Source organism: Nycticebus coucang, chromosome 18, assembly GCF_027406575.1.
Source record: "Nycticebus coucang isolate mNycCou1 chromosome 18, mNycCou1.pri, whole genome shotgun sequence".
Taxonomy (NCBI): domain Eukaryota; kingdom Metazoa; phylum Chordata; class Mammalia; order Primates; family Lorisidae; genus Nycticebus; species Nycticebus coucang.
Window position 1 is genome coordinate 78,109,452 of NC_069797.1, and position 14,697 is coordinate 78,124,148.

Sequence of the window (14,697 nt, forward strand, 5' to 3'; positions counted from 1 at the left end):
CCATGTGTCCAGAAATGCAGGCCATGTGCTCTGTGCAGGCCAGTCAGGGTGCCAGGCACAGGTACAAAGGTGGCTGCAGCTTTGCACAGAAACAATAGCCTTGAGTGGCAGGGGTCCTGAGAAGCACAATCAGGAGCACACTGGGCAAGCTGACCCAGCCAGGGGGGCTGGTGGGCGGCTGCATTCTGCATCCTGGGGAGGGGTGAAAGGAGCCTGCTCTGTGGAGCAGAAGAGGGAGGAGGCCGGAGGAGGAAGAGGAAGAAAGGGGTCGGTGGGACCCTGGCCTGTACCTCTCCTTCTGTCCCGATAGCTCGATTCTGCCAGGAACTTGGAGTGGCTGAAAACAGTGAAGGAAAGTCACGGGTCTGTAGAACTCTCGTCGCTATCCTTGGCCACCGCCATCAACAGCAAAGGCATCTATGAGATCAAGGCCCCCAAAGGAGGCCAGAAGGTGAGCAACCCCAGTCCCAGGCACAGCTCTGGGTGACACAGGCTCTGTAAGTTCAGGGGTTTCTGCCACAGAGTGGCCACCTCTAACCTGTGGCCTTTCGCAGGTTTCCCCTGACACAGTTCTATGCCTGATCCTCCCAGAGGATCACGGTGGCCGTGAGGAGCTACGGAACTACTCTTCAGAAGAGCTGAAGGAGCTTTTAAACAAACTGATGTTGATGTCTGGCAAGAAGGATCATAGCAACGCTGAAGTGGAGAGGTTTTCCGAGGTGAGGACACATTTGCAGAGGCGCTGAGCTGCTGTGGCCATCTCATTGTTTGGGCTGGGCACTGTCATGGCTGGGTTCCTTAAGAACGCAGAAAGGGTATGAGCTGGGATCTGAGAGATGAGAATGGCTCTGCTTTTAGGCCCATGGAGAGTGGAGTTCATGAGTTGGCACAGTGTCCGTGATCCTAGTTCATTGCCCCAGGGACAAGTCTGAAGCAGGCAGGCCCTGGGGTTGGTTCCTCCTTAGTATCCACAGAATAAACTGTCCCAAGCTGGCAGGTGGCACCACACTGACGAGATCACCCAGTAGATAGTTCTTAGAAACTAATCAGCAAGAATGCAGACACACATGGTCTAGGTGGACAGCCTCCATCAGAACAGCAGACACTCAAGGTCAAGGTGGACAGCCTCTATCAGAACAGCAGACACTCAAGGTCTAGGTGGACAGCCTCCATCAGAGCAGCAGACACACATGGTCTAGGTGGACAGCCTCCATCAGAACAGCAGACACTCAAGGTCAAGGTGGACAGCCTCTATCAGAACAGCAGACACTCAAGGTCTAGGTGGACAGCCTCCATCAGAGCAGCAGACACGCATGGTCTAGGTGGACAGCCTCCATCAGAACAGCAGACACGCATGGTCTAGGTGGACAGCCTCCATCAGAACAGCAAACACTCAAGGCCTAGGTGGACAGCCTCCATCAGAACAGCAGACACGCATGGTCTAGGTGGACACCCTCCATCAGAACAGCAGACACGCATGGTCTAGGTGGACAGCCTCCATCAGAACAGCAAACACTCAAGGCCAAGGTGGACAGCCTCTATCAGAACAGCAAACACGCATGGTCTAGGTGGACACCCTCCATCAGAACAGCAGACACGCATGGTCTAGGTGGACAGCCTCCTTCAGAACAGCAAACACTCAAGGCCAAGGCGGACAGCCTCCATCAGAACAGCAGACACGCATGGTCTAGGTGGACAGCCTCCATCAGAACAACAGACACACATGGTCTGGTTGGACAGCCTCCATCAGAGCAGAAGACACTCAAGGCCTAGGTGGACAGCCTCCATCAGAGCAGAAGACACTCAAGGCCTAGGTGGACAGCCTCCATCAGAACAGCAGACACTCAAGGCCAAGGTGGACAGCCTCCATCAGAACAGCAGACACTCAAGGTCTAGGTGGACACCCTCCATCAGAACAGCAGACACTCAAGGTCTAGGTGGACAGCCTCCATCAGAACAGCAGATAGTCATGGTCTAGATGGACACCCTCCATCAGAACAGCAGACACTCAAGGTCTAGGTGGACACCCTCCATCAGAACAGCAGACACTCAAGGTCTAGGTGGACAGCCTCCATCAGAACAGCAGATAGTCATGGTCTAGGTGGACACCCTCCATCAGAACAGCAGACACTCAAGGTCTAGGTGGACAGCCTCCATCAGAACAGCAGACATGCATGGTCTAGGTGGACACCCTCCATCAGAACAGCAGACACTCAAGGTCTAGGTGGACAGCCTCCATCAGAACAGCAGATAGTCATGGTCTAGGTGGACACCCTCCATCAGAACAGCAGACACTCAAGGTCTGGGTGAACAGCCTCCATCAGAACAGCAGATAGTCATGGTCTAGGTGGACACCCTCCATCAGAACCGCAGACACTCAAGGTCTAGGTGGACAGCCTCCATCAGAACAGCAGACACTCTTGGTCTAGGGTGGACAACCTCCATCAGAACAGCAGACACGCATTGTCTAGGTGGACACCCTCCATCAGAACAGCAGACACTCAAGGTCAAGGTGGACAGCCTCCATCAGAACAGCAGACACGCATGGTCTAGGTGGACAGCCTCCATCAGAACAGCAGACATGCATGGTCTAGGTGGACAGCCTCCATCAGAACAGCAGACATGCATGGTCTAGGTGGACAGCCTCCATCAGAACAGCAGACACTCAAGGTCTGGGTGAACAGCCTCCATCAGAACAGCAGACACTCAAGGTCTAGGTGGACAGCCTCCGTCAGAGCAGAAGACACTCAAGGTCTAGGTGGACAGCCTCCATCAGAGCAGAAGACACTCAAGGTCTAGGTGGACAACCTCCATCAGAACAGCAGACACCAACAGGGGAACATGATGTGTGTAATAGTTTTATCTCAATTTTTTTTATGGGTTCGTTCTTAAAAGTTCATTTGTACTTTCCAAATGATAACCTTCAGCCTTACATTCTAAAGAGTGCCCCTCTGATTAGGCTGATGACACAGGTCAGGAAGGATGGCTATCCGTGTGCTTGGTCTCACAGTGAGCCAGCGTGTTACCCCTGTGCACAGAGCCTTGCACTGGGGGCCTCACGTTTCTGTTCCCCCAGGTGTTCTGCAGTGTGCAGAGACTGGTCCAGGCCTTCCTCAACCTCTACTCTGCGGGGAACATGCTGTTCAGGACCTGGACCGCCGAGGTCTACTGCTCTCCCAGGAACGGCATTTCCATCCGGATAGACTTTGACCTGGAGCTGGTGCTCCCCCTTTTGGGCAATGGGGATGTCGCTGAGCTGCTGGAAGGCATCTGCAGGGAGATGGAGTACTTTCTGGGCCATTGGCAGAGATTTGTGGCCCAGAAGCGTGAGGAGCACTTCTACCTCAATTTCTATACTGCGGAGCAGCTGGTTTACCTGAGCGCCGAGCTCAAGAAGCAGACCCCCAGCGAAGCTGCCCTGATGATGCTGTCCTTCATCAAAGGCCACTGCACCCCAGAGGATGTCATCAGGGCCTCTGTGCGGCGTGATGCTAAGGCCACTGGACAGCATGTAGTGAAAGTGCTCGCAGAGTTAGCGCAGAGCTTCTTGCCTAAGGCCAGCCTGGTGTCCGAGCTGAGGGTCATCATGGAACAGTCGACAGAGTGGCTGAGTGCCTTCCTACCCGACTGCCTGGACCTGGAGGCCCTGGGCCACTGTCTAGCTCGCCTGGCAAGCATGGGTGGGCCCCCCGTGGAGCGGTGCCTCCCACGAGGCTTACAGGCTGGCCGGCCCAACCTCGTTGTCTGCGGCCACTCGGAGGTGCTGCGGGCTGCCCTGGCCATCTACATGCAGGCCCCAGCCCAGCCCCTCCCCACCTATGAGGAGGTACTGCTCTGTGGCCCGGAGACCACCCTTGAGGAGGTGGAGCTGCTCCTGCGCCGCTGCCTCAGCCCAGACTCCCCGGGGCACAAGGTCTACAGCCTGCTGTTCGCAGACCAGCTGGGCTATGAAGCGGCCTGCCAGGTGGAGGTGCTCCTGCAGAGCCTGTGCACGCAGCGCCACCGGGAGGACTACCAGCTGGTAATGGTATGCGACTGTGAGCGTGAGCACTGCTACCTGCCCTCAGCCTTCAGCCAGCACAAGGTCCTCGTCACCCCCCAGGAACCCCTTGAAGCCATCCGGGCCTACCTGGCATGTCACTACCGGGTCCCAAAACAGTACCTGTCGGCAGCAACTGTGTTCAGGAACCACATGTGTGTTGGGATCGTGACCTCCAAGAGAGCTGGCGTTGGTAATGAGAGTGTGGGGGTCCCATCTCCCTGGGGCTGCCTGATGACCCTGCCCTCCCTGTCAGTGCACAACTCAGAGGAAGCCCCTCTGCAGGTGGGAAGCACCTCTCTGGGAGGGCCTGACTCCTCTGTACCAAAATGGGACACCCTTTCTCACCTGGTTTCTTGAACCGGGCAGGTCCTGATATCCCCTGCACTCTTCCTCCTCTAAGAAAACATCTCTGCTGTCTGCTTTTTTCCCCGTAGTCCCCACTGGCCTCCCTGGCCTTGATGCTGATGGTGAGAGCTGTGGAGGTGTGATGCTCTGCCTCGAGAGGGGCTGAGGCTCTAGGCTGCCCCCAGTGACCAGCATGCTCCCCTTGACAGGAAGCAGCGCACTAGTTCCTGTCCTGCTAACGCACTGTCGTACACATTCTGCTGGGACACAAGTGCTCTTCCCGCCTCCTCCATGAGGCTTGTCTTTGCTGTCCCTTCTTACAGTCGTGCCTAGCAATAGTCCTGTCAACAATGCACCCCTATGTGACGGTGGTCTGCTAAGGTTACAATGCCATATTTTTGCTGTACCTTTTCTGTATATAGATACACAGACACTTGCCACTGTGTTACAGGGGCCTTCGGCTTTCAGGACAATCCCAGGGGTGTGGCCAGGAGCGGCAGGCTGGACCTGCTTACACCGAGGCTTGTGTACGCACGTGCTGTGATGTTCACACAACTACTAACCCACCTGGTGACAGGTTCCTCAGGACATAGCCCCATCATTAAGTGATGTGGGACTGCTCAGAATACTGTCAGTAGCAGGGAAGTGGAAAGATGATGAGCAGTTAACCACTAGGAAATTTGATGATTCAAAAGTGTATTCTTTAATCTGATGTTGCCTCAGTTTTGAATTTTGCACAGGAGAGGTAACTTCTAATAAATCTTTCCGGATTCTCTGGCTCTGGCTATAGCCTTAGGATCTAATTTCTATCTTTGAATGTTGCAGGAAAGTCTCTCTATGTGAAGAGATTGCATAGCAGACTGAAGATAGCGTTAAATAGCACGAAAGTGCCTCTGAAAACTATACGACTGATCGACCCTCACGTGGATGACAGCCAAGTCCTGGGCTCCCTCTTGCCATTCCTGGCCACACGATATCAAAAGAAACCCATAATATTCCACGTGGATGTGACCTCTTCAGTAAGTGCCCTTGAGTTTTGGCTGCTTGGCTGCATCAGTGCAGACATAATTCCCGCACTCCAACGTCTCTCCTTTCTTCTTCCTCCACGTACAGTCCTGTATCTCTTATCAAAAGGGTATGTTCTGAGAAGTGTGTCCTTGGGCAGTTTCATGGCTGTGTGAACATCATGTGCCCAGAAGGTCCAGCCTACTGCACACTGGGCTGTGTGGCCCGGACTGGCTACAAACTGCACAGCGTGTGACTGTACTGACCACTGTGGGAAACGGTGTGTCTAATCACATTTAAATGCAGACAAGCCCAGTAGCAAGATAGTGTTGTGGTCTCTGGGGCCGTTTGGCCCGCTCACTGAAACACTGCAGCACATGCCTGTGTTAACGATCAGTATAAGAAACAGAAAAGGCTCCATAGGACTGGAAAGATTCATCACTGCGTATTTACAAACCTATGTGATTCTGTCCTCAGGTGCAGACTGGAATTTCGGAGTTTCTTTTCAAACTCCTCATTTTACAGTACTTAATGGATATAAATGGGAAAATATGGCTTCGGAATCCGTGCCATTTATATATCATTGAAATCCTGGAAGAGAACTCAGTACGGCCAAGGAGGTCTTCAGCACCGGTCTGTATGGTGGGCATCTGCCCTGGTTTGTGTGCTGGGGTATCTGCCCTGGTCTGTGTGCTGGGGTATCTGCCCTGGTCTGTGTGCTGGGGTATCTGCCCTGGTCTGTGTGCTGGGGTATCTGCCCTGGTCTGTGTGCTGGGGGTCTGTGTGCTGGGGCGTCTGCAGTGGTCTGTGCGCTGGGGTATCTGCCCTGGTCTGTGTGCTGGGGCGTCTGCACTGGTCTGTGTGCTGGGGTATCTGCCCTGGTCTGTGTGCTGGGGCGTCTGCACTGGTCGTTGTGCTGGGGTATCTGCCCTGGTCTGTGTGCTGGGGTATCTGCCCTGGTCTGTGTGCTGGGGTATCTGCCCTGGTCTGTGTGCTGGGGGTCTGTGTGCTGGGGCGTCTGCACTGGTCTGTGTGCTGGGGTATCTGCCCTGGTCTGTGTGCTGGGGCATCTGCCCTGGTCTGTGTGCTGGGGCGTCTGCCCTGGTCTGCATGTTGGGGTGTCTGCACTGGTCTGCATGTTGGGGCGTCTGCACTGATGTGAGAGGCTCTTCAGTTCCTTCACATCTCACTGGAGTGGAAAGATGTGCTTTAGCGATTCCATACTTCTTAGTGAAGTAGCTGGGTGCAATGTTAGTAAAGAATGTAATCTTTAAACTTATTTTTAGATAATGTTTGGAGTAAAAATACTTTTCTGGCTGAGCACAGTGGCTCATGCCTATAATCCTACCACTTTGGGAGGCCAAGGTGGGAAGATTCTTGAAACCAGGAGTTTATGACCAGTCTGAATAAGAGCAAGGCCCTGTCTCTACAAAAAATACAAAAGTAAGCCACGTGTGGTGGCACATGCCTGCAGTCCCAAGTACTCAGGAGGCTGAGCCAAGAGGATCACTTGAGCCCAGGAGTTTGAGGTTACAGTGAGCTATAATGATGCCACTACACTCTAGCCCAGGGGACAGAGCAGGACCCTGTCTCCAAAGAAAACTGATACCCTTCTATTAATTAGCAGTATCTTAAATTTGTCTGTTCAATCCAGGCTTAATACCAGATGTCCAGTTTAAATCCCAGCTGTGCTCTGAATTTATTAAACTCATTTGCTGAAAGAAGGCATTTTTCTTATTACCAGTCAAGAGGGGAATGAGACTTTTGTCATAAATTTCTTAGCAAAAGCGAGTTTTATGCTCATCTGCACATGTATGCATCTTTGTTTGATGGAGAGGTGTAGTTTCAGGACACTGGGTTAGAAAATGCCCTCATTAGAGTACAGCTCCCACCATGTGGCCTCCACAACACCTTCATGTGCAAAAAATAACCTGTGTTTAAAATTAAAAAAAGAAAAGGCGCCTGTGGAAAGCTACATATTTTTAGGTAATTTTTTTTATAAAGGCTCAGCCAGCAAATAGCACAGAGAGGACTAAAACACACAGAGCATTTGTTAGGAATTTAGTTATAACCATTTTATCCATGTCTCTCGTTTCCAGGGTACACGTGCCCCCCAGTTCAGTTTTCTTGACATCTTCCCAAAAGTCACCTGCAGGCCTCCCAAAGAAGTGATAGACATGGAGCTGACGCCGAAAAGGAGCTACACGGGGCCTGGGATGGACCACGCAGAATTCTACAGTGAAACCTTCCAAAGACCTTACCAGTATTTAAGACGATTCCATCAAAACCAAAACCTAGACATGTTTCAGTACCAGGAAGGCTCCATTGAAGGCACCCCGGAGGAATGCCTTCAACATTTCCTGATTTACTGCGGGGTGATAGACCCGTCCTGGTCAGAGCTTCGGAACTTTGCTCGGTTCTTGAATTATCAGCTCAGAGACTGTGAGGCCTCTCCCTTCTGCAATCCCAATGTTATTGGAGATACCCTGAGGGGCTTCAAGAACTTTGTGGTGACTTTCATGATCTTTATGGCAAGAGATTTTGCCACCCCAACACTTGACACCTGTGACCAGAGCCCAGGGAAGCACACAGTCACCATGGATGGGGTTAAGGAAGAAGATTTAGCCCCTTTCTCTCTCCGAAAGAGGTGGGAGTCAGAGCCCCACCCATACGTCTTCTTCAATGGTGACCACACATCCATGACATTCATAGGTTTCCACCTGCAGCCCAAGAGAAACGGCAGTGTTGATGCTGTCAGTCACCTGGATGGGAAGGTGATCAAGAGAAACATCATGACTGTGGACCTGTACAAGGGGCTCCTGCTTCAGAGGGTGCCCTTCAATGTCGACTTTGACAAACTGCCCAGGCATGAGAAGCTTGAAAGGCTGTGCCTGGCCTTAGGGATCCAGTGGCCCATGGACCCTGATGAAACATACGAGCTTACAACAGACAACATGCTTAAGATCCTCGCCATTGAAATGCGGTTCCGGTGTGGGATCCCAGTTATCATCATGGGGGAAACCGGCTGTGGGAAAACCAGGCTCATTAAATTCCTCAGTGACCTGCGTCGCGGGGGGAATCCTGCGGGAACTCTGAGGTTGGTCAAAGTCCACGGGGGAACCACTGCAGACATGATCTACTCCAAGGTCAGGGAGGCTGAGCACATCGCCTTCATCAATAAGTCCAAACACAGGCTGGACACCATTTTGTTCTTTGATGAAGCCAATACAACAGAAGCCATAAGCTGTATCAAAGAAGTCCTGTGTGATCGCATGGTGGACGGCCAGCCCCTGGCTAAGAACTCTGGCTTGCACGTCATAGCCGCCTGCAACCCCTACCGGAAGCACTCAGAGGAGGCGATCCGTCGTTTGGAGTCTGCTGGTCTGGGCTACCGGGTCCGGGCAGAGGAGACGGCAGACAGGCTGGGCTCTATCCCCCTGAGGCAGCTAGTGTATCGCGTCCACGCTCTGCCCCCGAGCCTGATTCCTCTGGTGTGGGACTTTGGACAGCTGAGTGACACTGCTGAGAAGCTCTACATCCAGCAGATCGTCCACAGACTGGTCGACTCTGTCCACCTAGACCCAGAAGAGACTTGTGTGATCACAGAAGTGCTTTCTGCCTCTCAGGGTTTCATGAGGAAAAGGAAAAATGAGTGTAGCTTTGTCAGCCTCAGGGACGTGGAGCGCTGTGTGAAAGTTTTCAAATGGTTTTACGACCACAGTGAGATGCTTTTATTAAAACTGAATCCCTTGGTCTGCGAGTCCAACGCCAGCACAAGTCACGTTGAGAGAGACCCAGTCCTCTGGTCCCTGGTGCTGGCCATTGGCGTGTGTTATCACGCCTCTTTAGAAAAGAAAGACTCGTATCGCAAAGCCATTTGCAGGTGCCTTCCAGAACCCTATAATGACAGTAAGATTATTCTGGATGAAATAACTCGAACACAGGATCTTTTTCTGAATGATGTACCTCTGAGGACAACCATCGCCAAGAACTTGGCTCTGAAGGAGAATGTCTTCATGATGGTTATCTGCATTGAGCTTAAGATTCCTCTCTTTCTGGTGGGGAAGCCTGGCAGTTCCAAATCTCTTGCCAAGACCATTGTGGCAGACGCCATGCAAGGCCAGGCTGCTCACTCTGATCTCTTCCGGAACCTGAAGCAGGTCCATCTGGTGTCGTTCCAGTGCAGCCCACATTCCACTCCCCAAGGCATCATCGGCACCTTCAAGCAGTGTGCCCGCTTTCAACAGGGGCGGGACCTGCAGCAGTACGTCTCTGTGGTGGTGCTAGATGAGGTTGGACTGGCGGAAGACTCACCTAAAATGCCCCTCAAGGCTCTGCACCCACTGCTGGAAGATGGGTGCATTGAAGACGATCCTGCCCCTCACAAAAAAGTTGGCTTTGTGGGCATTTCCAACTGGGCTCTTGACCCTGCCAAGATGAACCGGGGTATCTTTGTGTCACGCGGCAGTCCCAGCCAAAAGGAGCTCATAGAGAGCGCCAAGGGGATCTGCTCTTCAGACGGCCTTGTTCAAGACAGAATCCGAGGGTACTTTGCTTCCTTTGCCAGAGCCTATGAGACGGTGTGTAAGAGCCAAGACAGGGAGTTCTTTGGACTTCGTGACTACTACAGCCTCATCAAAATGGTCTTCACCACGGCAAAGGCTTCTAATAGAAAGCCTTCCCCACACGACATCGCACGGGCTGTTCTGTGCAACTTCAGTGGCAAAGACGACATCCCTGCTTTGGAGATTTTTACAGCCTGCCTGCCCGAGGCGAAGTGCTCAGAAGAAGTCAGCACCATGCAGTTGATCAAACAGAACATTTACGGGGCTCCGCAGAGGGTGCCAGGCAGAGAGCTGGAAGATGCTGAGTCCCGCTACTTACTCGTGCTGACCAAGAACTACGTGGCCCTGCAGATCCTGCAGCAGACGCTCTTCAGTGCGGACCAGCAGCCAGAGATTATTTTTGGTTCCAGTTTTCCCAAGGACCAAGAGTACACCCAGATCTGCAGAAATATCAACCGAGTGAAAATCTGCATGGAAACAGGCAAGATGGTGGTGCTGCTCAACCTGCAGAACCTCTACGAGAGCCTCTACGACGCGCTCAACCAGTACTACGTCTACCTCGGGGGCCAGAAGTACGTGGACCTCGGTCTGGGGACCCATCGTGTTAAATGTCGGGTTCACCCAGACTTCCGCTTGATAGTCATTGAAGAGAAAGACGTTGTGTACAGACACTTCCCCATCCCCCTCATCAACCGGCTGGAGAAGCACTATCTGGACCTCAACACAGTGCTGGAGAAGTGGCAGAAGAGCATCGTGGAAGAGCTCCAGAAGTGGGTGGAGAAGTTCATCCACGTGAATGAAGAGCCGTTCTTAGCCAGACACAAGTACAGCCCTTCTGACGTCTTCATCGGCTACCACTCTGACACCTGTGCCTCTGTGGTGCTGCAGGTCACGGATCGGCAGGGCCCCAGGGATCTGACTGAGGAGCTTTACCAGAAGGTGTCCGAGGAGGCCAAGTTGACCCTGCTGGACTGTGCCACTCCTGATGCCGTGGTCCGGCTAAGCACCTCTTCAATGGGCTTGTTCGCAGCACAGTCACTGTCACAGGAATACTACCATGCACAACAGCATGACTCCTTTGCAGATTTCCTCCAGGCTCACCTTGGCAAGATAGATCTGGAGCGCCATGCCACCTTCGCAGAGGTGACTGTTGTTCTATAATTTCACCCTATCCTATTTGACCCGAGGTCTGAATCCCTAGTGTCAGGATTCAAGATTCTTTTTATATCCCTGCATAGGGGTCATAAGTGGGTAGGATGAGACTTTCAGTTCTTGCCTACATTAAGTGCAAGGAGGACCGAGTATTTATGTGAGTTCAGTATGACCAAGTTCCGAGTGTCTTCTGTGCAGTGCCCGTGCTGATGGCAGCACCATAGACATGTGCAGCGCTCACGTCAGCAGAGGAAGCTGCTCTGAGCACTGAGTTCAGGCCCCAGTTCTTGTCCACCTGCTACGTGGGGACAGTGCCCCATCTGTGCAGGAGACCAAGTAGACCACTGGCAGAGTTTAGAGTTCAGGGCTAGAGTGCCAAGACACGCAGATGAGGTACAGTCTGACAGAACTCATGGAGAGCCTTGCTGGTGGCACCTCAGAATTTTGTCTTCACTGTGCAGAGGGGAGTGATGGAGGAGTGTGTGCTTAGTTATGTCCCTCCTGAGTGATGGAGAGAGTCTGATTAAAAAAAAAAGACTATTGTTGGAAGGACAGTCCAATAGGGAGGCTGCTGGAACAGCACAGAAGACAGGAGCAGATGGAACTGAGAAATAAGATGCAAATTGGCAGAGCTGACGACACCCCACAGAGGGGCATTGAGGGATGACTCCCTGGATCCCTCCTTAGATGGCTGGAGGTTGGCCTCACTGTGATAGAGTCCAGAAATGAGCAACAAATTTTGGGCAGCCAATGGCAAACTCTATGTGAGATAGGTTTTGATGTTTGTCATGCAGTTGGATGTGGGAATCTGAAGTTCAGTGGTAGGGCCAGGCTTGGTTATGGTGGTTGTGAGCTGAGACAGCAGCACCATTCTTAAGGAACCCTTGGGTGTGCACTGTGGGTTGTGAGCCGTGGTAGAGGAGAATTGCTAACAGCTGGGGAAGGAGGCACCAACTGCTAACTGCCTATGGAAGCAGGAAGCTAGATTTAAGAGCCTAAAAGATCATGAGAATCTCAAGAAGGGACCGAAACAGGAAGAGACACTGGCATCTAGGCAGGAGACTAATTCACCTTTGGGACAGAGCGAAACGTTCTCTCTGATCCTTTTTGATACCGTAGGCTCCACCTGCCTCAGCACTGCCTTGTTTCTGAAAACTGAGGGTCTAGGCTCTTTTCTCCAGCTGCCACTCTTGAGCCTGTTGAAGACAGTGGCTCAGTGGCTAGACACTCTTGAGTTTCTAGGATCTAAACCTGCCTGAATTCAGGCAAATAATTTGCGTTTCCTACCTCTGTAGGTCACCACTTTCTCTAGACTGCTGACAAGTCACGACTGTCAAACTTTAGAATCAGAGGTGGCAGGCAGGGCTCAGAAACCCACCATCCTGTGGCTGCAGCAGTTTGACACCGAGTACTCCTTCCTCAGAGAAGTCCGGTAAGGGGCCCCGCCTTCCCTCCCCGCAAGCCCCGGCCGAGTGTGTCATCTGTGGGGCTCTAACACCAGCTTCATTCTTGAGCCTTGGGGACATGTGGCTATGGAGAGGGTTGTTGTCAGATCCCCCTCATCACCTGTGCTCTGCTGCCAGCCCCTGTCATGATGTCCTCTCTGAAACTGGTCCTCATTGTATCTCAGCAGCTGTTGGGTTTTTAAAACTTTCTCTACTAACTTGTCTATTCACCTGATAGAAGGAAATCCCACCTGAATGGGATTATATTTCCTATTATTTTGGAGAATTCTGTTATCCACTTGTGAGGACAGAGAACTCACTTGAACAATTTCCTTTTCTTTCAGAAACTGCTTAACTAGTACAGCCAGATGTAAAATCCTCATTATTCAGGCAGATTTTGAAGATGGAGGCCACAGTGCTCAGCTCATTGCTTCGGCTAGGTACGGTTTTAGTATTTTTCTCAGAAAACTACACAGGAAACCCAAAGTTCATTCAGGAGCTCCTAAGGAATTTCTTCCCTGAAAACAGTATAGTATCATAATAAATATAGAAATAAAAATGAGAAAAATTCTTTCTCCTCCTCATTCCCTCATGTGGACTAGAGAAACTAAGGAGAGACAAAAAGAAAAAGGCTAAAAATACAAAAATAGGAAACGTGAAAAATGTGAGAAGTGTAAATAACAGAACATTAATAGGATTTAAGCGCACACTAGCAGCAATGCTATAGTAGTTGTTAATTTTGAACTATACATTTCTAAATTATTGCCAGTTCAAGGGAAGTAACAGCATGTAAATGCTTTCATTCATTGTCACTGGACATTTTTATAGTGTTCATAAGAGGAAATCTGATAGTTTTAGAATTGACTGTTTCTGGGCCCTGCTGAAGCATGGGCTGCATGCTTCATTTCACGGCTGTGTCCCAGTGAGAGACTGGCCTGGGCCCAGGGCCGTCTGAGGAGAGTCGAGTTATGCATAGAACTCTTGGAAACTTGTGGAAGCTTGGCTAGCCTCACCCAACGCTGCATCAGGCAAACCACTGGGGGCAGGCGGCACGGTTTCAGGATAAGAAAGCAGGCATTTCAAAGCAGAGGGACACAGCAACAGGGAAAAAAATGCTAAGAAAGGACTTTCCATCCTCCCAGAAGAGAAGAAATCACACCCGTGGGGGTGTGAGATTTATTTAAAGCCAGTCAAGTGGGAGGCTGTGAGACTGAACCCAGCCGCCCCGAGGACAGACACCCTCAGCAGGTGCACACCTCCACTTTATTTATTTGCTGTTCTGTTTTGATTTTTGTTTTTAAAACAGGTATTCTGCTGTAAATGAAATCAACAAAATAGAAGGAAATGGGGGCTGTGTCTTAGTCTATTTTATCACAAAACTGTCCCGGATGGGAAACGGAGCATCCTATGTGGGATTCCATGGAGGTAGGACCAGAATAGTAATGAATATATTTATGTAAATAATGTTAGAGTCCTTTCTCATTTGGTTCTGTGTTGGACACATCTGAAAGGAGAATATTAATGTGAATTTCAGTAGTAGTCTTTTCAGATGCAGTTGGGTTTCTCCCCACTATTACTGTACAAAACACTAATCTTGGGACTTGATGCTACAACACTCAGCATTTCCTTTAGTTACTTGTAGATAAACCCTTGATTAGTCCTGCCGCTATCCCCCTTATCATTTTATGGATAATGCAGTGGAGACATTCGGACTAACCCATCACGAATGCATCCGTACTCTATGCCTGTTTCAGGGGGTGGGAGATGGTACCTTCTTCTGAGAGGTGATTAACAACTATTTATTGTATAGAAAATTGGTATTCCTGAAGTAGGAAAATAAGCTTAGTCTAATAAACTCATAGATAATGAAAGGTAGGCCTCACCCCCATTGACTATTGTCAACCCCACATCTATGAATTCATTTGTGAAAGAATCACAGACCTTATCCATATATCCTTTCCATGTCTGTTACTTCAGATCTTAAAATTGATTTTATGCTAAAGCTGCTGAGATTTTACAAATGGGTCAGGTGATTTCTGTATAAATACGATCCCTTCAAGGGTCTGGGTCAGCATTAGTGTGATGCAGTCAGGATGTGCAGGGAGAGGCCAGAGAGGACATAGACAGTGCGAGCGGCTTTGCT

At 50.9% G+C, this 14,697-nt stretch overlaps 1 protein-coding gene across 6 annotated transcripts in view; it reads left to right on the forward strand.

Annotated features, from left to right (window-relative positions):
- RNF213 (ring finger protein 213) overlaps window positions 1–14,697 on the forward strand; it is a 120,767-nt gene that overhangs the window by 63,885 nt on the left and 42,185 nt on the right. For 4 of the 6 annotated variants that reach the window (XM_053570645.1, XM_053570644.1, XM_053570647.1 and 1 more), the window contains 9 exons: window positions 311–451; window positions 555–719; window positions 3,077–4,232; window positions 5,213–5,406; window positions 5,870–6,034; window positions 7,492–11,100; window positions 12,405–12,541; window positions 12,899–12,994; window positions 13,861–13,979. In XM_053570645.1, the coding sequence (XP_053426620.1) occupies window positions 311–451; window positions 555–719; window positions 3,077–4,232; window positions 5,213–5,406; window positions 5,870–6,034; window positions 7,492–11,100; window positions 12,405–12,541; window positions 12,899–12,994; window positions 13,861–13,979 (5,782 nt within the window). The remainder of the gene's footprint in view (window positions 1–310; window positions 452–554; window positions 720–3,076; window positions 4,233–5,212; window positions 5,407–5,869; window positions 6,035–7,491; window positions 11,101–12,404; window positions 12,542–12,898; window positions 12,995–13,860; window positions 13,980–14,697) is intronic. The other 2 variants (XM_053570646.1, XM_053570648.1) reach the window with 1 other exon arrangement.